Source organism: Neurospora tetrasperma (genome assembly GCF_000213175.1).
Source record: "Neurospora tetrasperma FGSC 2508 unplaced genomic scaffold NEUTE1scaffold_3, whole genome shotgun sequence".
NCBI lineage: Eukaryota > Fungi > Ascomycota > Sordariomycetes > Sordariales > Sordariaceae > Neurospora > Neurospora tetrasperma.
In genome coordinates, this window is record NW_009799101.1 from 970323 (window position 1) to 994644 (window position 24322).

Sequence of the window (24322 nt, forward strand, 5' to 3'; positions counted from 1 at the left end):
CCAATATCGATTTCTTCCCGGGCCTTAACTTTTTATATCACGTCGTTCACTCCTTTGGGAATTGTCTTGGAACAACAGGAATCCATTACAGGAAACTCGACGATCCAGATACCCCACCAACCGACCATTAGCAACACAGGTACCTCGGCCCGTACCTCGCAGAAGAAAAAGATTCAAAACATTCAAGGGCAAACTCGGTTGTCCGCAAACCATGTTTGTCTGCCGGGCCTGTCTGCGGAAAGGCCTAGCTCCTGGAGCTTTGGCTAGGATAAATGTGCCTGCAGTTGGATCTCGTCTGGCCCTCCCAAGGTTAGGCGCACTTACACCAAGCCAGTCCACGACCGCCATCCGATCCTACCACTTACCCGCCCTCAAGCCAAAGACTGCCACCGATCCCTCCGTTACCCTCGATCTCGAAGCGCCGGAAGGGGAAGAAGATGGAGACGGGTCGGAAGGGAAGAGGAAGAAGAGGGACCTGAGCGACGAGCAGCGGAAGAAGCTGGAGCGCAGTGCGGCTCTACAACTTAAGCATTTCAAGGATCCCTTCCACATCGAGAAGCAGGTCAAGTTGACCCTCGACAAAGGAAAATACGAGGAGGCCCTTGTTCTCACCCGCAAGGCCAGCAAGAACGCAAAGGTCCAAGTCTCGTGGAACCATCTGATCGACTACCACATGAAGAACAAGCGTCTGTCTGCCGCCATCAAGATCTACAACGAGATGAAGAAGCGCGCCCAGGTTCCAGATGCCAGGACTTATACGATTATCTTCCGAGGCTGCGCCATGAGCGAGCACCCCAAGCAGGCAGTCGCAGAAGCCGTCAAGATCTACCACAGCTTGCTCAGGAATGAGCGCGTGAAGCCAACCACAATCCATCTTAACGCTGTCCTCGAGACATGTGCCCGCGCCGGCGATCTGGACAGCATGTTTACGACAGTACAAACAGCCAACGAAAGCACACGCAAGCCCGACAATCTGACCTACACAATCATCTTCAACGCCCTTCGGGCCCAATTTAACCCACGACTGCCACTGGATCGGGATCCCATGCAGCGCGACCAAGAAGATATCAACCGGGAGAAACAAGAGGCTATCAACAGGGGCTTGCAAATATGGGAAGATGTACAGCGTCAATGGAAGAAGGCCAACCTCATGATCGACGAGGAATTGGTATGTTCCTTTGGAAGGCTCCTGACTCTGGGCACCAAGGAAGACAACGAGAGAGTCTTCGAGCTTTTGTCCTCAACCATGCAGCTCCCGCGATTCCATGCTGGCGAGAAGGCAGCTGCCCAAGTGACCGCTAAGGCCGTAGACACAACCACCACGCCAGTGGTCTCACCTGAAGCAGCCTCTCCAGAAGCCACCGCCTCAGAAGCACCAGAAACCACACCAACGAAAACCACCCCATCTGACTCGACCACACCCACCGTCCAGCCTACCGAAACTAAGCCCAAGTTCGAGAGGAAACCCAAATCCGTCACCCACAGCCCCAGCCTCTACGCCAAACCAGGCAACAACACCCTCTCCCTAATCCTCTCCGTCCTCTCCAACACGCGCCGCACCTCGCTCGCCCAAAAGTACTGGGACCTGCTCACCTCCCCGCCCTACTCCATCAAGCCAGACAAGGACAACTACTTCCGCTACTTGCGCGTCCTCCAAATCGGCCGTGGTTCCGCCGCCACCGCGGCAGTCCTCCAGTCCATGCCTGCCGAGTTCATCACGCCCATGATCCTCAAGACGGCCTTCACGACCTGCATTCGCGACGAGCTGAACCCGCACGCCTTTTCTCCGCACGCCTGCACCATTTTTGACGTGATGACCAAGAAGACCCGCTACCCGGACGCCATCGCCATGCGTCTCTTTTTGCAATCCGCCCAAGGAAACTTCCGCCACATCAAGAAGATGGCCGAGACCGACCCCCTGGGATCCCGCCAGGCAATGGGCAAGCAAATCATGCTCGCCCTCGACAAGATGTGGCAGCCGTATCGGATCATGGCCAACCAATACTCTTACCCGATCGGCAGTCGCGTGCAGGCGCAGAGCCCAGAAGACGCGTGGAAGGCTGTGCGGGCGCACATGTCCGAGTGCGTGGTCACCGCTCGCCGGATGATTAGTGCCATTGATAAGGTCATGTTGAATAGCATGTGTGCCGATGACGAAATCCTCAAAGTGCTGAAGCGACGGAGGGTGATTTTGCAGAATATGGTGGAGCGGTATGTGGCCAAGGACGGCGACATGATGGGTAGGTGGAGGGAGAAGATGGTGGAGCGGTATGGGGAGGCGGGCCTGAAGAAGCGAGAGGCGGAGAAGAAGGGGGTTAGTAATGCCGGGGAAGAATATGAGTTTGGCCAGCCGAAGCCTAACGAGTTTGAGAGGAATCTGAACAAGAAGAAGGAGGAGGCGGTTGCTGCGAACGAGAAGAGGAAGGCGGAGCAGGCACAACGGCCCAGAGAGGAAGAAGAGGAGAACGAAGAGGATGAGGACGAGGAAGAGTGGGAAGATATTACGGAAAGTCGTTATCCCAGAGACAAGACGAGGAGTTTGAGGAATGAGTTGCGGAGGGACGAGAAGAGCAGTTCCAAGTACGGGTACCAGCAGACGAGTAATAACAGCTCGTCATGGTCGAGAGAGAGTCAAGGAGGGAAATGGGATAGGGACAGCCAGCAGGATCGGTGGGGCAGCAGCGGGAGGAAACCCAGCTGGTGATGAATGGTCTATAGGTTCTTGTTAGATAGGTTGTAAGTTAGTTTGGCTCCGGATGATTGCCTGGCAGACGATCATTTACTGTATATATATACTTTTGTTGATACCTCAATTGGTCTTGTTGGACATATGTGTGTCTCTATGGTTGGATACAGTATGTTCTTCATATCCTCCCCCTTTCCCCTCTTTCTCGTGGGAGTATCTGTCTGAGCTCCATGGGACCAATGGTAAATAACTATACTACAAGAAGAGAAAACCTCGACGGCGAAACCACAATGGGCCGCACAAAGGTAGGATAACAGTTGGTGCTTGGGAGTTCGATAATAACGCAGGCAGGATGCTTACCCCCTGAACTCGCTCCATTGGAGATTCCTTTTCGAACAAATGCATGAAGCACATATCAGCATCATCAATAGAAGATACCCTTCGCGCAGCATATCATATCAGTTACTTCTTTCTATAAATCCTGCTCTGCTGCCCTCTGCCTGCTCCCTGACCTTCTTCACTCTTCACTAATTCTCTCTTCCCCCTTCCCCCTTTCCTCATCCCCCATTCCCCATTCGATTCCGCTCAACAACAAAATCAGCCCCCCAACAAAAGTGACGATGCGTAATGACAATTTTTCGGTAAAGAGAAAAAGAAGAAGAGGTATCGTATCTGTGAGTACAAACTGAATGGTACAACAACTACAACGAAAAGCCCGCTTCCCTACCAACTACAATCCACCTTCCCTGGCCCAGCAATTTATGCTCAATGCCATTGACTTTGACCCTGACCTCCACCGTTCCCGCCCATAAACCCTTCCTCCAACGTCCTCTCCTCCAAGTTCCTGATGAAGTCGCGGTTGTTGCCCTGACCCCGTCCAGACGCCTGAGCACGGCTTCCCCTCCTCGGCATCCTTTGGCTGGGCTGTGAGTCCATTCCCATGAGACCGTCTGGTGGCGGCGGGTAGTAGGCCGGGCTCGGTTGCAGACGAATTGGCTGGGTGGGATCCAGATGGCTCGCGACGCGCTGGATGGACACGGGAATACCACTTTGCTGCTGCTCCATTGTCGAGGACCGTTGCCTCTGGCGCGCCGCCGCCGCCGCCTGTTGCTGGGCGTACAGATTTGACTGGGACACGCCCGCGTAGTTCGCTGGAGGCATCTGTACTTGCTGTACCTGCGGCTGCTGTTGTTGGGGCATACCTTGTTGAGGGTATGCGCCCTGCTGAGAGCCGTACGGTGGAGGCGCGCTAGCGTGACTGCTGCTGCCACCAGGAGCGTAAATGTTGTTGTTGGAATACAAGGGCGGAGGTTGCGTGTGGGTCTGCTGGGGATATTGCTGCCCAGTGGCCATCGACCCGTAAGGGTTTTGGGCCTGGTTTGCCGCAATGGCGTTGGCTTGCGCTTGTTGCGCCTTTTGCTTGCTGAATGCCTCGGCCTGTATCTGCTGTTGAGTTCCCGGGGCTGGTGATCTGTTGAGCGAACTTGACTTGAGGTTCATGGGCGGTACAAACGGTCCAGTAAACTTCGATTGGGTGATGAAAGGATGTAGCTTGGCTTGTTGAGGCGACCATCGTTCCAAGGGATTGATCGTCAACAGACCCCTGACAAAATCGATGAAAGCGATACGGTTGTTCATTTCTAGGACAAGGTCAGCTTTCAGTGCATAAACACACCGAATGCGCTCGACTTACCTCTGTCAATCTCTGACTGCTTCATGTTCTTCCTCGGCATCGGGTATGTCTTGATAATCTCGGGCAGTGTGTTGGCTTGGAAGTATTTCTTGCTAGGTTGTTCCTTCGTGCCATGCTCCCGAGAGTATTGCTCCATAGACTTCAGGTGGTAGGTTTTTCTGCCGAACTCATCTTGCCTCTTCTCGAAGAACTCTCCTGCCTGCTTGCCCATCTCGATCATCCAGTTTGGAGGATTTCCCAGCATCTCGACGATTCGTGACACCTGGTTGTACTCGGAAGAACCGGGGAAGAGGGGAAGACCCAAGAAAAGCTCAACCACAATACATCCCAAAGACCACATATCAATAGCCGAAGAATAAGGCAAGCCAAGCAACACTTCAGGGGATCGGTAGAATCTGGACTGAATGTACGTATAGACAGTCTGCCGTTCGTCGCAAGCGGATCCGAAATCGATAATTTTGATGATCGGGCTCTCAAGGTTTTTCAGGAGAATGTTCTCGGGTTTCAGGTCGCAATGGATCAGTCTCGCCTTGTTGAGCAGAGAAAGCCCATTCAGCAGCTGCTGCGCAAAGACGCGAACCAGTGTCGTGCTCAAGCCTCGGAACTGGTTTTGCTTGATCAGCTCGTATAGGTTGACACTAAGCAACTCGAATACCAAGCACAAGTGTTGGCGATGGATGAACGTATCCTTTAGTCGCAAAAGATGGTGATCGTCGTTTTTGTCGAGCTTTGTATTGAGCTGAACAGGAGGTTAGCGCGTGTCGCAAACAATCAATTCAACAATGCTGGTAAACGAACCAAATCCAAAACGGACACTTCCATCATGCTTTGGTTGAAGTAAGCTGTTCGGTTCTTGATGACCTTGACCGCAACGACCTCTTGCGTCTTCAAGTTTTGGCATTTTACGACCTGGCCGAAGGTACCCTGGCCAAGGACATCGAGAATCAGGTAGCGGTTCCTGGTACAACCATGTAAGTGACTGCTTCTCGACCCGTGGTGGGCAGCAACTTACTTATGACCAGCCTCCTCCGAGCCCAGGATGTCATTCACATAGAGGATATAATCGCTGTCCTCGTTGTCATAGCCGTCATTCTTCACTCCCTTGCTAGGCTTGGTAAGAACGCGCCGAGGATTCCTAGACGACTCGTACTTGAAGCCGGGGTTGCATATTCGGTAGGTGGCGGGAAGGTGAACTGTTAGCGCTTGGAGGGGCTACCGTAGTTTGTTAGCAAGCTGCCCAAAGCTATTTTTCGCGAACTTGTACATACACTGATAAAGCCGCCTTCCGGGTTAGCTCGTCGATGAGCCGGCTGCTTGTTAATCTTTGGTCGAAGGTCCTGGGGTCCTCGTATTTTCCTAAACTCGGGAACTGGCGTCCTATCGGGCATGGGCATCGGTTGCGACTGAGAGTTCATGCGCCTTGGCGGCGACTTGGGGTCCATATAAGAGCCGTCCATGGTAGAGCTGATTGCCGAGTTTGGATGGCTGTGGTCGTGTTGAGCGGGTGCGTATGGGTTGATGGGGGGAAGCTGTTGGGATGCTTGACGGCTGGTGTAGTAGGGGTTCTGTTGCTGTTGCTGCTGCTGCGGCTGCTGTTGCTGTTGTGATTGCGGCGGGGCATATTCGTTCGGTCGCGTAGGGGATTGACGTTGGGCGGGGGAGAATTGGCTTCCCTTGGGGTATTGGGAGGCAGGCGAGAGAGCCTCCATGGGCGAGTATCGCTGCGCGGCAGCAGATGGTTCTTGGGACGTACTAAGGCTGGCCGGGCGACCACCGGAGAGAGAGTGATGCGGCCTCAGGGGGTACTTGATGGTAGGGTTCTGGGATGAGTATGGATCGTGGGCATCCTGCATAGCGACGTCGCCGTTGGCGTCGCGCGACTGGGACGACGTCATTGGGGAAATGGAGGACTGTGGTTGCGCGCTTGGGTTCAGACCGGCCTGGTACGGATCATACTTGTATCCGGCCGGCGGTGGCTGCTGCGCCTGGACCTGGCCGTTGCTGGCGTAGTCTCGAGGGGACATGGACATTTGGCCGGAACCGTTGTTGTATCTCCTGGACGAGCCGCTGGCGGCAGAGTCAGAGTACGGTTGCCATTGCTGCTCCATGGCTGCTGGCAGGGCGAAGGCCAGCTCGCGGGACGGGCTCGGGGCTGTTGCTGGGTCTGGTTTGGCAGTGAATTCTGTTGCGGTGGTCGGTGGTGTCGTCGGCGCGAGAGGGGGGAAGGAGAGGGAGGGTTTGAAGCTTTCGAAGACGATGGACTCGGGTCGCTGGCTGGCAGGTCACAAGTGTGGGCCTGATGATGGAGGTGCGGACCGCGGACTGCCTGCTTGGGTGGTGCGCACTAGAACTAGTGACTGCACCAGTGGGCAGTGGCTACCTTCTGCTACCTAGTGTAGTAGACTCTGTACCTAAAGTAACTAGGTACCTCTGACTGGTGCTGTTGGGGCAGCTAAAGTTTAGGTAGGTAGAGGTAGATGAGTCCAGTGCCCTGTCCTGTTGGTGCCGTCGAGAGGACCCGCTCTCTGCTCGCAACACAACCTGTACGGGGAGGCGGAGAGGGCAAAGCGCAAGGAGCAAAGCGGGCCAAGCGGTGCCAAGGCGCTGCGAATAAAACCTACTCTCTCCTATAGGAATGCCAAGTAATCCCTGGTAACCAAAATCTTTCCTTTCAGCTCGGGCGTACAAAGCTGTGGTGGGCTGTCTCGTGGATGTGGATTAGACGCGGTTCGGTTGGACGATTGGGACGGACGGGCAGAACAGAGACGGGAAGAGGTTTTGGGGCCGTTGGCGGGCTGTCTAAGCCAGACACGACGGGCAGGGTTCAGTCGGCTAGGTCGCAGGTAGGAGGAAGAGACACCAGTTAAATGAGCCTCCGTCGCTTGTTGCTTCTCCAGCTGTACTCAAGAAGGAGGGAAATACAGTACGTCAGAGAAAGCAGCAGGAGGAGGACGAGAATGAGGACGAGGCAGTGACCAAGCAGTCACGTCCGGGCAACAAGGCTGTACACCTAGAGGTACGCAGAGTACGGCAGGGAAATCGCAGTCGTTCGCACCATGTGCAGAAATAACGGGGCTTCCGTCGAGACCGATCCGTAGGCGGTTCCTGTTCCGGTTGCTCGTGCTAGTCGGTGGATTTCGTATTTATTCAAGGGTTCCCAACGTTATGGTGAGGTATGCCCAGACAGGGTACACAACACAGGTAGTTGAATTGGGTGGTGAGAGTCTGACTCCCCGCCCGCCAATGTTGTGTCAAGTGGAGGAGCCCTTGCTCTCCAGTTTTGACAACGACGACGACGACGACGACGACGACGTTGAGCTTGAGACTCCCGCGTCGAGAGCCTTCAATTTCAGGCTCTCAAGGAACAGGAATCGGAATCACCATCAATAAATGCACCAAATGCAGTGCAGAAAGCCAGCCGGTTCCTAACCTGGCCTGATGATTTCGAATCTGCGCTTCATGTGCACTTTTAGTTTTGTTCTTGTGTCTTTCCAGGTTGAAGGATGTATCGTTGTGGGCGTGCAGCTGGCTGAGCAGGACAGCGCAAGCGGTTGTCTAGTGAAACATCTGATATTATGCCCGCAATGTCCGGTATGTTAGGCCGGTACTGCTAATTTGTATGGCCACCAACACCAATACCTTCACCAATACATAACCAACATGGACCCAAAAGGTCTGACCATGAACGCCTTTGGCGCCAACGGTTGGTGTTTGACATGGCTTTTCTCTTCTCGACCGCATCCCTTCTTTGGTTACGTTTCTTCCCTTACTCCCTTCGCAGATCTCGGGTCCTACTGTGTTATGAAGCTTCATGATTTCCAAGTTGGTAATAATCGGACAAAACTCTTGGCGTACGTTCTCGTCGTCCGGTTGGAGCTGCAAACAACCACCGGAGATCATTCATGATGCCCGTCATTGAGACACATTCAGATAAAGTGGGGAGTACTAAAAGGACCTTGAGATTGAACGAAGAGTGCCTGCCCAGTCTCCAGCAGGTGGCGTTTCGACAGGCCACGCACGCTGCAAGCAGCCAGGGCAGCCCATCCCGCTGCCCATCCAGGCGAAGCGGTCGTAAAAAAAAAAAAAAAACGAACACCTGAATCAACAGCATCAATCGATCCCAGCTTGAACGTCAAGCTGCAACAACAACAACAACAACAACAACAACAACACCACGCAATTCCGCACCACCAGTACTCAATACGAAGAAAGAAAAGAGGCAGCTTCCTAACGAACCTAGTTTGAAATGCATATTTGACCGATATGATAGTTGAGAGTCGAACCAAAACCCACCTACCTTGCAACCGATCGCATGTGTTGGGTTATTTTACGAGGCCATCCCCCATCCATATCCACATCCTGTTCAAGCGATCAGCAACCATAATCCAGGCATTCCCTCATTCAGCACCATGCTCCTCCTCACCTTTCACCCTCACCACGATTCACTACCCCGCGGTATTCCATATGTACTGCTAAAAGGAGATTACATAGGCAGTGACAGGGGTTGAGTGATTGCTCGTTTTGGCTTGAGGACCTGGGATGCAAACCCACCTTTGTCGGACTTATTCCTCGTATGTAGTGTAAAATTTCCCTGGCCACGACACGAAGATGACGGTATGTATCATCGTCGTGGGAGATCATAGAGGTATCTTTGACTGCTTCAATTGCTTCCATTCACTGTAAGTACTCGGACAAACAAACCGTGTCCATATGACCTTTACTTTGCTTTCCATCCGTCCTTTTTCCCATCCACACTCCATTATCTGTCCCAATTCTAACACATGGCCATCACCAACTACTGCACCAAGCTGATACCATACACCATCAGGAAAGATCAAAGATGCGGATATCATAGGGTCGTGACCGCGTGGACCAATGACTCTTTCAAACGCCTGCACCGCTTTTGGAAACGAGCTGACAACGGGGGAGCCTGACTGAGTCTAGTCCTACTATGTACATAATTTGACTTCCATTTATCCTCTCTGCCTCTGCCTCTGGCCTCTCCGACCAGACCGAGCCGTGGGGATTTCGCGACTTTCAGTGCATGATATCCATCCTGGTCCGTGTCTCGTTTCACACGCATCACCGATTTGTATCAACCACATGAGAGAGACAAAATAATATTATGTACTCGGACCAGCCAACATACATATCCCGGTCAGAGTCCCTTGATTTTTGTTAATTTTTTTTTTTCTCTCTCACTCCCGTCAAATTGAGGTTTAGCGCAGTGCGTGTAACACGGAGTAAGTTGCAACTAGCAAGGCATGTGAGATCAGCATGGGTGGTTTGGTTCATTCGGTTCATGGGATCGATTGGGATTGGGCATCAACTTGTTGCTGTCCAAAAGTCCAGGGATGATTTGGGATGTGACATTGTTCACCTGTGACGAGACAACCCTAACCCTGATAAGCGCCCATGATTGCATCCCAATAGCTCCCAAGGCTGGATTGGATGTAAGCGCCCTCGTCCTGGACAAAATTGTTGGTTGAAACCTTGGACATTACACCTTGGGTATACTCTTACTACGTATCCGTGTCTTTGTTACTCCTTTAACCTTGGTTTATAGGCAACTTCTGCATAGAACCATGCCAAACGGACTCTGGCCGATGTCTTTTCGAATTATCGTATGCCCTTCACAGTTTTGCAACGGCCTTTCATGATATCACGAGCGGTATCGGACTGATCTATTTGACCAGAGGGTTGGTCTCATCAATTTTGTTATGGACGACGCGCCCAGCTACTCTGTAGCATATCTCAGAAATAGGTAAACAAATCGCAGGTTTCGAGCTTGTTGGTCCGGCTCCATGGAGGAGTGTTTAGGCAACTAACCGGTTAGTTCTCACATGTTTGCCTTCAGATACGGGCAGAGGGTTACACCTGAAGGTGAACCGTAAGACCAGACGGCTTGAACCACAGCTGCTTGCTCAGCAGGACATCAATTGTCTGGACCATTATCAGCACGTTCAGAAACCACGTGCCTAAAAGGCTCGAGATGGCTTTGCCCTTCACTTTTCGTCCCATCCACTTATTGCATAATTATCACGCGTTGCATACGGGACTTAATTCTTGTCATGATCGAACGATCTCCGTAACACCCTCTTCCGTCCCATAACAAGCTAACCATCCTCGCTGGTGGTTACCAACGACATCTGGTTATCTGGGACCAGCCCAGAAGTTCTAGACCGCGATAATATCCAACTCTGTAACTCATACAAGTCTACCCTCCTCATTTACTAAGTCCTTCAAGGGTATAGCGTACATTTTGAAGGACATGATGCTACGTGAGATGAAATCGCATACCGGAAAACGGAACGTGGAAAATGGGTATCTGTATAAGAAACATCCAAAGGCCCACGAAAATACAACGGTAGGAAACGCGCAATGGGTATATCGGAAGAAAAATGCCGCCTTGAATCTTGCGTACACATCGAAATGAAATGCTGAAGGAGACGAAGTTGGAGAACAGCCAAAGGGAAGAAGAGATATTGTCGTGACGTGTTCTGGTAAAAGACCTCGAAACTGACTTAACTTTTGTGAAAATCTGGTATCCAGCGTTGGAAAGATTTTGGAAACATATCATCAGGAAGACGAGAGAGAAACACCTAGCAAACGTAAAAGTGTAGAGTAAGATAAGACGTTTCGATCGTAGCTTAAGAGAAGAGGAGAGAAAACCGAAGGAAATTACACAAAACCCAAACGGAGAAGAACTTGCAGAAAGAACCATTGGCCCGTGGGAATCACTCAGAGAAACGAAGATAGAGAAGAAAGCGCGAGAAAGAAAACGCATTCGAAACTTGACAGGTCAGAGATAAAAGAAAAGAAGGAAGAGCAGTGAGTGATACATGAGACCAGAGAAGTAAAGAAGACAGGCTCCCAAATTCCCAACAAAATGACTTCCAGTTCCAAAATCCAGTCCTTGATCAACCGGACTTGAGCGAGGATTTCTCTCCATCCTGGACGTGTGAAAAAGAACCATCCTAACACGAATGCAGCCGCAAAGCCTCCCACCTCTAGTCGAAGCTGAGAAAGCCATTAACTTTTCCACCACATGGCAAAGGCGTTTCAAGGGAACGGAAAAGAGACGTGGCCCACGCTGTGACCACTAGTAAGCAACTGCTCACCAGGCTTTTTAGGCTTCTAGCCCTGGTAACCACCAAACCCATTGCCGAAGTTCTGGGCTGGGGACGGCTGGTTCCACTGGGCGTTGGGACCGGGCTGACCACGGCCATAACCACCAGCGCTCGGCGGGCCGTTGTAACCCATCTGGGAGCCGTAGCCGGCAGGTGACTGAGCTTGAGGGCCGTTGTAGTTACCTTGCTGGCCTGGGTAAGAGTCTAGTTTGTGCGTTAGCGGCTGACATGTAGAAACCAGTTCACCGAGTCAAGACTCACTGCCATAGTTATTGAAATAAGTGGAGGGAGTGCCGGGATAACCAGGCGTCTGGGCACTCTGAGGGCTATAAGGCTGGTTTGGGTCGAACTGTTGAGGGTTGGGCGTCTTGTCCTTGCCCCACTACACACGAAAGGTCAATAATGTCCTCGTCCAAGATAAGAGGGGGTCACTTACGCTGCACTTCAAAGGCCGACCATTGACCTGATACCCATTAAGCTGGCAAATGGCCATGGCAGCATTCTCATGAGTGTCCATCTTGATGAAAGCAAAGCCGCGGTCGGCCTGGAAACGAGACTCGACAACGTAGCCGAAGTTCTGGAAAAGGGGCACGAGGTCATTCTGAGTGGTGTAGGGAGTCAGGTTGCCGACATAGCAGGTCGTCTGCCAAGCAGGGGTCTGGGCGACAATCATGTCATAGCTGTGAACTCCGTGGGTAGGGAAGTGGTGGTGTCCATAAGGAGTGGTGGGAGTAAGACCCATCTGCTGCATAGCTTGCTGTTGAGCGATGGAAGGCTGACCCTTTTGGTTGGCCCAGTTGCAACGAATGGCACGAGATCCAAGCCATTCGCCGTCCATAGAGCTCAGAGCCTTCTCGGCATCGGGACGGTCGCGGAAAGCAACGAAGCCATAGCCGCGGGAGCGACCGGTCTTCATGTCCCACATGACTCGAGCCTCGGAGACGGAGCCAAAGGCAGAAAAGGCCTGAAGCAGAACCTCGTCGTTGACTTCGTTGGAGAGATCGCCGACGAAGATGTGGAAGTGGCCCGAAGTATCCTCCTTGTTCTGGTTGTTCGACTGGTAGGCCCAGTTGACACGGATTTCCTGCATAATTACCGGTGGTCAGCTCTACTCTATGGAATCATGGCCAAAGATTCGTAGTGTGGAATGGGCGAACTTACGGACTGATGCACGCGCCGGCCGTTGAGCGTCTGCATAGCACGCTCAGCCGCACCGGGATCATCATACTCAACGAAGCCGTAGTTGTAGCCCTTTTGCTGTTTTTCATCCTGGATTGTTAGCAGAATGTCTTGGGCGTCAAGGAATCAAACTGGCAGCCTCAACAGGCTGATGTGAAAAATGAACTAACTCGCGGCTGCTCGGAGCCAGGTTTACCCACGTTCTTGTCGGGAATAATTTTGACATTCTGGACATGGCCAGTCGTCTCGAAAATCTGTCTCAAGACGTCCTCGGTGACCCTAGGGTCAAGGCCGCCGACGTAGAGAGCGCGCTTGTTCGGCTCGGGGGCGGCGCGGCGGCCGAAGGGGTTGCCGGCGCTGGTGGGCGACATGATGCCGCTCGTGTCACCGTTCCCACCCATGGGCGACGTAATCGCCGTAGGGATGGGATTGGTGTTTTGCGGGATGTGCAGCGGCGGAGGAGGCATGTGTGCGGAATTCGCGTTGTTGTTTTGACCGTTCTCGTAGCCGGGCGCGCCTGCGTTTGGTTGAGGTGGAGGGGGAAGCTGTCCGGTGGTGGGAGGCGGGCCAACGTCAGCCATGTCGGAGAAATGGTCGAGGATCTGGTAGAAATCAACGAGCAGAGCGGCGATGGCGATGATTGGGGGACGAGCAGCGCAGAGACCCTCCTTGGCGAAGCAGGCCCCACTATAAGCAGCTGTTGAAACGATGGGGTGAGGCAGTGATTGTAGACGACTACGTGAGCGTCTGCGACTGTAATTTCCAGCGGACTTTGACTGGAAACTGAATAAGCTTGCAAGAAGGAAGACCTGACCGATCACAATCGGGGAGATGCAGACTTCTTATTGCAAAAAGAAAATTGACCCCGCGCGAAAGATGCGACGGAAGAAGATTGCTCGAGTCTCAGCCACGTTCTTGTAGCTCGTTTTATAGTAGTTACAGGCGGGCGAGCGCAGTGCGGTAGCGCAAGATGGGATGGCAAACGGAGGCCGTTCGGTGGAGCGGACTCGCTGTGGGTAGAAGACTGTTGGGTGCACAGACAAACTTTGCGCCCACGAAATGGAAGGAGTCTGAACGGAATGGCACTGTCGTAGATGGCTGGAGATCTCGGCGTGTATCGGGGGTCTAGACACGCGATCGTTATTGAGCCGGCGAACAGCAGCTGAAGCCAGGGACGATGACGATGCGGAGACGGGGGACGAGGATGGCTCCCGTTGATGCGGACGGTGGAGGACAGGGATGATGGGTTGGTGACGGTCAGTCAAATAACCGACAAGGGGAACTAGGTAAGTAAAAGAAGAAGGGGAATTGCAGTGATGGCCTGAACTAAACAGCAAAATAGTCAAGAAAGACAAGATGAACTGGAAAACGGCCGTAAACCCAAAAGGAAACGCCCCGAGATTCACAACAGCCTGTCCGAAGAGATGACTTGTCTGGGATTCTTCTGCGATGGTGTTGTTCGGTGGGAGAAGAAGGTAAGGAGAAGGGGGGGAAACTTTTGGAGCTGACAATGAGCCTGATGGAGAAGACGGCCCGGGGGGAGCTCTGAAAGATGCGACGAGCACGGGAGGGGAAGGGAAGACGGGGATTTTTGATGGTGCCATCGTCCTGGGATTGGCGGGCAGGCAGCCACTGAGATGCGAGGACGGAAGGGTCAAGGGACAGAAAGGCACATTTGCAGAGCGGAGGAGGGGCGGGACGAACTCCAGAGGCAGGTTGGATCATGGGCTGACTGACCGGCCGGTTTGATACCAGAGTATACCTATTAACTGGCCGTCGCCGTCTTCGTCTAGGGCCTGATACTCGTAATCAACCCTTTCTTCACACGTGCCGTAGCAATCTCGAAGCAAAGAACCATGAGGTTCTGGGCGTTTTGGTGTCAACATAGGAGTAAAGTCTGGGAAATCGAGAGTTCTGGTTGAGTAAATGGATGCCATGTGTGGTTCCTATGATCGTTGGGACGTAGAGGCATCGAAACTATTGACCAGTGAGGCGCTAAGGGACCTAGGTACCTGTTTACAGTCTGATATATATACCACAGATACGAGGAGCCCGAGTATCAAATATATTCCCGTTCATCGACTTGCGTGTTGTCTGTCCATATTCTGATCATTTTGATCCTGGAGGCGTAGCACCAGATATGAGTGTGAGTGTGTGCTGAGGGGTATCGAGTAGATTGTTGGTTCACGGCCCGGGGGCTGGAGGCAAGGCGCCAAGGTACTAGCCAACCACACTGTGTCGTGGGTAGCTGAGATATTGACTCCCAAGGGGTTCAAGGTTCAGGCTTTCTTGGTTTGGTCCCCTCCTCCATTCTCGAACTGGAAGCTTTCCTTTCCCTTCGAGATCATCAATGCGCCCTGTGACGACCTTGGCAGAAACGAAACAACACTATGATTTTACCAGCCCTACCTACACCTCTGCATGGACATAAAAGAGTAGCGAGGTACAACGCAACGAACTTCAAGAAACAGGGAGCACTCACGGCAAACCAGCTATTTCTTGTGACAGATATAAGATTCCCTGCCATTCTTAAAAACTGCGCTGCCCTTTTTTCTATCCATGCAGAGATGTCGGTACAACTTCATCACGGGCTGAATATGCTGAATATGCCACATTCGCAACGCAGGCACCTGGATGGTTTTCTATAAAAGGGTGATGGAACGCGTGGGTAGACCGGGGTGATACTTGCAGTGAATGCATGACCCGACTCGTCCTCCATCTCATCAGTCCGCCCAACACGTGCCAATGGAGCACGACGGAACGGCCAGCTGGGCCGATCTGTCATCGCCGACCACTGTAACGGCTCATTGTGTCATCAATGAGGGTTTGGCACTCTGTCCAGAAAAGTCTCAGTTACATATGATTATACTTTCTTTGGCAGGACGCATGGCAGTCGAGAGTGACGAACGAAGGAGTTTACGGCAGCCGCTTTTTCGCACAATAGGTCGTTGACTGCCGTGCTAATTGCCAGGTATTGACAGCTCCAACTAAACCCAGTCGAGCAACAATACGGCCTTTATGTGTGGGGTTGAATCGAGTGGATTCGCAGAACTTTAGTTTGTGTAACCGCTGAATGAACAGCAATTGGTGGTCAAGATGAAGCTTAAACGGACAGTCCCATCGCAACCTTTTTTTTGCTGGATCTGTGCTGTGTGTGAGGTGATTCTGTCCAGGCCCGTCGCCCCGTCCCCTGGATTTCATTGCGGGAACGACAAGGCCAACTCGGGGAAGCACCCGACGCTGGCGGTCAAGGCACCCACGCCTTCCAAGCGGAACCCCACAAAGAGCCTCAACCGCGCGGAGGTTCCAGGGACCCGACTGCACACTCCGACGCTAGAACTGGAATTACCTACCTCTACATACCAGCACCGGCCACTGCAAGACAAGGTGCAGAGCAGCTACGATCATCTTCTGAACACCGCATAAATAACATCCCACCATTCTTCCATTTGTTTGAATTCCCACTTCAAGTTCCATTCAGTATCCCCTCAACTCCCGGGTTTCATATGACCTTGGACAACCTTCATTTGCAGTCACCCAGAACCTTGATCTAGATACCTCTATTCAACCATCACTGATCAGACGCGAGGTCATAGTTCCATCGAGCCTGAAGAGTCCAGATACCATATTTATCAGAAGTTTATCCCTGAAGTGTGTGCTCGCACAGCAACAGCGAGATAGGAACTTATCCATGCGTGGATTGCCTTGACCCTGGACGACCCCCTTTGTCTCCCCGCCGTCTAAGCAAAACAATTCCCCGGGATTTATATGCGTCAACATCCAAACTTTGCTGCGCGACCATTGTCACACCTTTGGACTAGCGAGGGCCACCCGCTTTACCACAAGACAAAGGCAACTCAACCACCACTTGGCCAATATTTCTCATTTCCAGAAACTTCGGCACACAACTCGCCCTTCAAACCTCGCTTGCTTGCATCATCGGCTTGCAAAATGACCGCCCCAGCCCCCACAAGGCCAAACCTACCAAATCTCAACCTGGACGAGTTGGATCGGCTGTACAATAATGTGGTAAGCAGGACTGTATCTTCCTTCACATTAATTCGCTAACTTGGGCTGTTGTAGCTTGTTGAAACTGGCAAGATCTTCAAAGTCCTGGCCAAGGAGGGTGGTAGCTCGGTTGCCGAGTTGCCTGTTGCGAATACCAGCCGTATCCAGTACAATGTTGAGGAGTTCAATGCCGCCCTAGATGAGGTCGAGTCCGAGATCGTAAGTTTGCAGGATATTGGTTGATCTGAGCTACGGGCTAACTTGGAGAAAAAGCTGCAAGCCAAGGCCGCCATCTTGAGGGATCTGAACAAAGCACGGGAAAAGCGCAATCCACCGCCGGTCCCGGTACCCGCGCCAAAACCGGCGTCTCTCCCGGCCCCAACGGCGCCCATGGCTCCCAAGGCACCCATGGCTCCAATGGCCCCCATGACGGTCGGTATTCCGGCAGGTCCCAGCCCCCCTCAACCCCAGCCCGGGAAGCCGCCTCTTAACAAGTCGGTGGCCCCTATCCCTGATATGGGACTCGATCTTACCGCGTCTCCCGTGGCCAAACACTCCCCGAGCCCGAAGCTGGTCAAGACCAATCCCAAGAACTCGCCTCGGCCGGGCGCCGCACGCCCTGTTAGTGCACCTCCGAAAAAGGATTCCAAGGTCCCGCCAGGGCCTGCCTCCCGACTAGCACATGCGGCAAACGCAGCATCACAGGCACCCCGACCAGCAAGCGCAGCGCCCCAAGCCCCCCATCAAGTTCACAACACCAAGTCTGCGGTCCTTCAGGGTGGGAATCTGGGATCTGGCCCGACCGTGCCGCCTAATCACATTAACATATCGAATCCACCCCCGCAACAAGCGATGCCAGGGCCACAACCACCTCAGGCAACACAAGGCCCTCAAGGGGCTTTCCACGCTCCACCCTCCGCTGCAGCCAAAGCACCAGCACCAGGAGCCGAAGCTCTCTTCACGAACATGACCTTTTCCCTGGCACCTGCCCCAGGAGAAGCATCGAAACAGAACCATCAGCCAGCCGCCAACATGACGAATGCCACGAACCCACCCGCTCCGAACGTGAGCCATCAAGCACCGGCTCCTCCGAATGCCAACATCAACAACGCCACACGCAATGGAGCAGGAGGAGAGGACGCCAACATGTCCAATGCGGAGATCTTTGACCTGGGGTCAGGGAGCATGGACAACATGGAGGACATCAACTACGACCTGGGCGGGGAGGGCGGCGACAACAGCAATTTCAACGACCTCTACTTCAGCAGCGGCGGCGACGATACCACGCAGAACACCGAGTTTGATGGCTCGAATTTCTACAACTTTTAGGAGGGATTTTAGGATACGGTCGAACATTAATTAAGAAAGCATTGGATAGGATTTTGAGGAGAACCATATGGAGGCAGGGGTAGTATGGTCAGGTTGAGATAGTCAAAGTGAGAATGTCGCTCAGATCAGGACGACACTTGGACGGAGCAGTATATGGAAAGAGAAGAGAGGAAGAGGAGGGGACAAAGGAATATGGATGGAAAGATGGCGTTCTCATGATGGTTTTTTTAATAGGTAAATAAGATACGATACCACTTGGGGCTTATACGTAACTATGAGGAGCGTCTTTAAAGCGACTTCGTCATATTTGAGGGCGACCGCTTTGCCGACGAGCGATTTATCTGAAGAGGGAAAATGGGATAGAGATGGGACGTAATACAAGTCGATATGGCGTAGAATACAAATACGATCAAGGGAAGGATGACGTGATGGTATCTTTGGACGATAGTAGCGAGATAGGAGAATGAAACAAAGTTGGTCTCTCTCTGAGAACACAGCTTCACCAATGAAGCTCTCGAGACACTCTTCACCCGACGTTCAAGATGCATGCCGTGTGATTAGTTGACAACACAGATCACAAAATATCTTGCTGGTTTCCCCCTTTATCTCTTCGCACAAGCGTGGGCGTGGGTATATACCCGCATGGCTACATTTACTCAGAATAGTATCCAGCTGCGGTGGTTGTCCATGCTCTCCATATTACTGCCCTTTCCCCACCGCTATCCAGGTATCCTGAATACATCCCGCGAAACCCAAGGTTGCTGATGGACGATGCTTTCGTTGGTCCGCATAGACATCATACATATCGCCCATGTATTGTCCTCCCAACGGTCAAAGATGTACTTAACGGAGACATCTTCCAATTTCGTTCCTTTATTTTGAGAGAGCGGTTTTAAGGAAGCGGTTTTGAGGAGGTAGCTTTTGAAAAAAGTGCAGGGTAGGCAACAGACAATACCCAAGCATAACATGCGAAGAGGAGGGCGGAAACAAAGACGATGACACAAAAACGTACATATCTGTTGTATACTGTTGGAAGATCACAAGATAGTCGATGTCGGTCGGTGTAGTGTATTTGTTCTTCTACTTAACAGTCTCGCTTCTTGCAGAGAGGTCTGTAGGAAGCTCGGTCATCTTGCAAGTATCCGCTCTCTGACATGGATGTCCCACATTCATTCCTCTTTCTAGGTCTACCATACCGGTCATGTTCACCGCCAACTATAGCAAGAATCATGATCTTGTTCTCAAGTTAACCCACCCCAAAGCAAATGTCGTCAGTTAGTGAAGCACCTCCCCCTGTTTCGCATGTCCTCTTGAAAAGGCATGTATTCTTTAACAGTCTAGCCTTGCAGGTACGTAGTGTGAAGAAAGGGAAAAAAAAAAAAAGGTCCAGACACTCCGCTGGGTCTAGGTTACGCATACGTAGTAAGCGTGTCCGGACCTTTTTTTTTTTTTCCACACCACCTTCACTTCTTTCTGCCTTGGAAAGAAAGCTTGGGAAAGCGACTCATGTCGATCACCCGTTGATCACCACACATTTCGCGCTTTTTCATTGATCAACTTCAATTCCCCCCCAACCCACACATCATGGACCGCTAGTGTAAAAAAGAAAGCTTGTCTGAGCTTAGTTGTCCAATCCAACCAAGCATTTGGAGCTAAAACTAGTGTAGAGACAAAATTCGTCATACCGAGCTTATTTCTTTTTGTCATACAGTGCTTATCATCTGTTACAGTATCATCGAACTGCCGGTATTGTAGTGTAGTACTGCGTACCTGCTGCTGCATCCTCTGCAATTGTCATGTTATGGTTATGTACATGTACACTAATGCCATGCCATGCCAAGTCGAATGCAAAGACCGCGGAAGTTTTTTTTGATATTGTTGACGCATGCGACATTGTCAAATGTCAAAAACATTCAAAGTTCACCTCATTTTGCGTCTGCTTCGAGACGACATATCAATTATTGTTGTCACCTGTCGCTCACATGATGATGATCCCTTTCGCTGCGCTTACCATTCCATAGTTGCCAGTTTAATCTTACAACTCCATTAAACTTGGTAACATGTAGCTGCCTACATTGTTCCGGTGTCACACGATCCATCAGTGTCCGTATGTTCGAGTGTCAGTCCAGGTGAATCGAACATACTGATTCACCGTTCCTGTCCCTGCTTGTACACCATTACCATTTCCTTGCATCCCGTCCTTCTTCCTGGCCAATTCTTCGGCACCTCTTAAAATAAACCGAATTCAGAGAGTCACAGATTGTACAGGAGACAAGACACTCAGTTTCTTCAGACAACTAACACCAAGCTCAGGTAAGTGGCATTGTGCTATATACACAGACAAAGTATGTGTGTGTCCCCTTTCCTGCTTCCTTCATGGTATTCGTGAGTCGTTTCCAAGTAAGCAATAGTGGTTAGTACAATTAAAAAGACAAACACCGGGTTTGAACAAATAAGAGAAAAAAAGAAGGCGGAAAGAACCAAAGCCGCTGTATGAATGCCCTAGTTTTCGGCTAGCGCCAATGGTTTGGCGAAAGAGGAAAAGCAGGTCAGACAGAGAACAAAAGAAAACAAAGAGTTAGAGTTTGATGAGACGAGAAACCTATCCAGGCTTCATCGTCGCATCGGGTATTTCCAAAAAAGCGCCAAAAACAAAAGTAAACAATCAACAACGAATGTGTCCGTCCGTCCGTCCAACCATGTCCGTCAACACCATTTCAATTCCAAAACCCATTTATATGTTTTTTTTTTATTGGCCCAGCATCGCAATGCAAAACAGCCTCGACCAATCATGCGGACAGGCGAGGCTGCTGGTCGGTGGTAGCATTTGCTGTCGACGCTGCCGCTTTTGACTCCAACTCCCTCCTTTTTGCCAGTAAACTCTTGAAAGCACCCAGACACTGAACGAGCTCCTCCTCATTTTGAGCACAAAATCTATAGCTCTTCTCGTCCGTGATAATTTGCATGCAGTGGGCCTTGGACTTGCTCAGCGGATCGATGTCCACAACATTGACGATTGACGAAAAAGCGACGACGAAGAGAACCGAGTACTCGGATTCGTCCTTGTACAAGATGAGATTTCTGGGTCGTAATACAGCCCACGATTTCTTCCATTGCTTGACGCCGCGTTTACTTCGGAGGAATCGCAACCATCCCTGCCAGATAATCCGATCCGGATCTTGCTCGACGTTGATGCCGCTAGATTGGCTGATATTCATCGCTCCTGGGGTCATGGGGGCACCCTGTGCCTGTGCTGCTCGTACTCGTGCTTGTGATACGGATGGAGACCGCACAGTCAAACTTTCGATTGTTGGGCCCGGTATCCGTTGAAATTCCGAGTCGGAGAAATCGGAATGCGACGCAAGTTCTGTCCCCGACATTCCCGATGATTCAATGGCCGATGAACGTCGCCCACCAGGAGACACCAGAATCCGTACAGGAGGTTCGAGGGGTTCCGGTGAGCTCGAAGCAAGTCGTTCCCGATCCGCGGCAGCGGCAAAGTCACGGTTAAGGTCGGATTGTCGTCGGGGAGGTGGGCTGGCCAAGAAAAGTTCCTCTTCTTCCTCCTCTATCCTGGCATCCTTCCTGATCAAGTCAACCCACTCCTGGGCATCCTGCAAAGTCGGAGCTTGGAAATGGAAGTTCTTTGCGGGCGAAAACAGGCCAAAGACGTTTGGGCGTTTCTGCTTTGGGTCTTTGAGGAAAGTGACGGCCGTCAGATCCGACAGATAGATCTTGTGTCGAAGCTTCTCCTCCTTATCTGATTTGTAGATGGACAAAGTGTTGGGGCGCAAGACGAGATAAATAGTCCTCCAAGCCTGAACCGCGACGGTGAGATACAGCCCGGTCCTAAACGATCCCCATGACAGGCCAAAGACGTACCTTGGTTTTTGAGGTGCGCTTTTGCACATAGCCGCTCTTGATCACACGGTCGAATTCAAAGCTTCCGTTCTGGTTGACGGGCGAATACGTCTCGCCGGCAAGACCACTTCTAAGCCGGGCACCTGTAGGCGGAGGCGGCATAGGAATAGACGAAGGCGGGGTGGCGACGCTGACGCGGCGATCTTGGAGTGAGGCGGTAGCCGACGAAGCCGGAGGCTGAGTGTACATTTCGGTCATGATGGCGGACAGCGCATGTAAATGGATTTAGTAGTGATCGTGGTGGTGAGTTTGGCGATGATGATGATGATGTCAACCACTCTTTGTTATTCGTCGTCGTCGTCGTTGGTAGCAGCAGCAGCAGCAGCAGCAGCAGAGAAGGAGCGATGTGTTGTGCTGAAAAGGCGGAAGGGTAAGGATATGATGTGAGCGAAGGCGACCCTCGACGGGGGTGATGGAGGGATTATGAACCCTCAGGGTAAGAACCGGCAACGTGCGTTGAGGCGGCAGCTAACGAGCAATGGAAGTGATGTGGAAATGGAAGCAGAAGCAGAAGCAGAAGCAAGCACGCCGCTCCACAGATGATGATGACCTTGCTGCTGCTACCTTAGTGTAGCGGGCAGATGGAGCAGCAACTGAAGCGAGCCGAAATATAGGTAATCGAGTGGACGAAATGGTGCAGCAGCTGGCAGACGGACGGGCAGGTCAATCAATAAAAGGAGGATACAGTGAGCTCATGGCAGCGATCGATGCAAACCGGAGCGGGGGGAGAGGATGAAATCGCGAGAAGCTTCAAATCATTCAGTTTGAGTTGATGAAATGGACCGGGGTGAGTGCAGTGTGTTTTGATGAGGTCCGAAACCAGTGTCCACCCAGGCACAGACTGACGGGCATTCCACTTATTAGTCGGGGTGGAGACTCTGGAGCAGTTGCCGGGGCGGCCAATCCGGGCTAGGAAATGGAAGCCCACTCGAATCATGTGTGGAGGAGCGAAGCAGTTCACGGGAGTCCACAGGGGTTCTGGTAGGTGCGGCCTGAAGTTCCAGCAGCACCTAACCTGGATTCAGGTAACGGATGCACACTTTCCAAGCTTCTTCAGGGCAACCGACCACACCCTGGCTCGTAGGTGCTCATCCGTTGGAAGCCCGTCTCAAGGTGGTCCGTCGTTTGTTGCCCGATGATAAGCAGAGGCTGGGCTCGCCGTGCCGAGACACTTTGAAACAGTTGAGGATGGCTTGTACAAGTTAATCTTCCGGCCAACCTTTTACTCGGGAGAAGGGGGAGGCACGGCAGACTTGAACCAAGAGAACCATGGGCATAGCTCTTGACTAAGGTCATAGACGACCACGTACGTGATGTGAACAATGATGGTGCACGGTGAGAATTAGGTGGATTGGTGTTTGATATAAGTAATAAAGCAGCAGATGTACTGTAGCGACGACACGTACAGGTACCTACCTACCCTTTGAGTGTCACAGGTGTCGACAGATGGGCGAGCGAGCAGGTACAGACCATGTTGCTTCGACGATGGACCTATATTTAAGCTATGGACGGGGGTGCCTGGGCTTTCTCTTCCTTCACAAACCTTCCATCAATGTCCCATATCGAAATTACCTATGTACACTACATATCGGCAGGCAATCCCGATCCATCAGGGGCATCGAGTACTACCGAGGATGCAGTCCATGCTCTGTTTTTCGGTGCTTCATCTGGTGGTGTCACCGAACTAGTGGTTGAGGACCGCTTAGTTTGTTTGTAGCTCGAGACCTCGGGCCAGCTGCACCTGGACGTATTCATATCTACTTGATTCGTTTCGCCTTTCTAAATCGTACTTGGCCATTCATAAGTACCCGACTGTCCTTGAAAGGGGGGCTGGGACAGTTCGGGAGAGACACGTAAAATACATCAGGAGTACCAAAGTAATGAATAAACCAGCATTGAACAATTGTAGGTCAGCATTGTCCTCGCTGTCCGAAAGGGTTTCAGAGGTCCAACAGGTGCGACGACTGGACACATTCAGAAGCTGGAGCCGACCGAGCGTTTGAACGTTAACGCTTCCCGACGTTCGTTGGCCGCCCACAACCAACCGACTCCACCCAAGCAATTCAAACAGGTGGAGATGGCATGCGGAGGGTGCAGATGCCCCTGCCGACTGCATGGCATTTCTCCAACTCCGCTCAATTTTTTCACCTTCAACCATCACTCACAAGCGCCAGACCAGCGGCAATGAATGGACTGCAGTGTCGATTTTGCAGTCGCCGTCTGGTACACTACTGCAGTGACACCGAATAAGCATTGGAGAGGCTACTGTTGACCACAAGTCACTACTCACACCCAATTTCGGCATGTGTCACAAATGCACAAGTGCCGACCGGAGACCGGCGACAACGAAAACAATGGGAGACGAAACTAACGGAG

The 24322-nt window shown here is 51.9% G+C and overlaps 6 protein-coding genes across 6 annotated transcripts; 3 read left to right on the forward strand and 3 right to left on the reverse strand.

Annotated features, from left to right (window-relative positions):
- Positions 1 to 211: 211 nt before the first annotated feature.
- On the forward strand, positions 212 to 2814 carry NEUTE1DRAFT_80986 (uncharacterized protein; the record flags this gene model as incomplete). Its single annotated transcript, XM_009852251.1, has 2 exons — positions 212 to 1452; positions 1492 to 2814. 2 exons carry the CDS (start codon positions 212 to 214, stop codon positions 2702 to 2704), a joined length of 2454 nt encoding a protein of 817 aa, XP_009850553.1.
- Positions 2815 to 3451: 637 nt separating this feature from the next.
- On the reverse strand, positions 3452 to 7437 carry NEUTE1DRAFT_121858 (uncharacterized protein; the record flags this gene model as incomplete). The annotated part of the gene is made up of 6 exons (XM_009852252.1): positions 3452 to 4326; positions 4380 to 5118; positions 5178 to 5337; positions 5392 to 5591; positions 5648 to 6653; positions 7400 to 7437. The coding sequence occupies 6 exons, from the start codon at positions 7435 to 7437 to the stop codon at positions 3452 to 3454; spliced, it is 3018 nt and encodes a 1005-aa protein (XP_009850554.1).
- Positions 7438 to 8039: 602 nt separating this feature from the next.
- Positions 8040 to 8624, forward strand: NEUTE1DRAFT_43462 (uncharacterized protein; the record flags this gene model as incomplete). Its single annotated transcript, XM_009852052.1, has 2 exons — positions 8040 to 8088; positions 8488 to 8624. 2 exons carry the CDS (start codon positions 8040 to 8042, stop codon positions 8622 to 8624), a joined length of 186 nt encoding a protein of 61 aa, XP_009850354.1.
- Positions 8625 to 10691: 2067 nt separating this feature from the next.
- On the reverse strand, positions 10692 to 13374 carry NEUTE1DRAFT_129383 (uncharacterized protein; the record flags this gene model as incomplete). Its single annotated transcript, XM_009852253.1, has 5 exons — positions 10692 to 11713; positions 11771 to 11891; positions 11946 to 12593; positions 12671 to 12778; positions 12859 to 13374. 5 exons carry the CDS (start codon positions 13267 to 13269, stop codon positions 11517 to 11519), a joined length of 1485 nt encoding a protein of 494 aa, XP_009850555.1.
- Positions 13375 to 16639: 3265 nt separating this feature from the next.
- On the forward strand, positions 16640 to 18626 carry NEUTE1DRAFT_121860 (uncharacterized protein; the record flags this gene model as incomplete). Its single annotated transcript, XM_009852254.1, has 3 exons — positions 16640 to 16717; positions 16772 to 16915; positions 16970 to 18626. 3 exons carry the CDS (start codon positions 16640 to 16642, stop codon positions 18023 to 18025), a joined length of 1278 nt encoding a protein of 425 aa, XP_009850556.1.
- A 1912-nt stretch (positions 18627 to 20538) lies between these two features.
- NEUTE1DRAFT_62314 (uncharacterized protein) lies at positions 20539 to 22262 on the reverse strand (the record flags this gene model as incomplete). Its single annotated transcript, XM_009852255.1, has 2 exons — positions 20539 to 21843; positions 21908 to 22262. 2 exons carry the CDS (start codon positions 22142 to 22144, stop codon positions 20815 to 20817), a joined length of 1266 nt encoding a protein of 421 aa, XP_009850557.1.
- Between the last annotated feature and the right edge of the window lie 2060 nt (positions 22263 to 24322).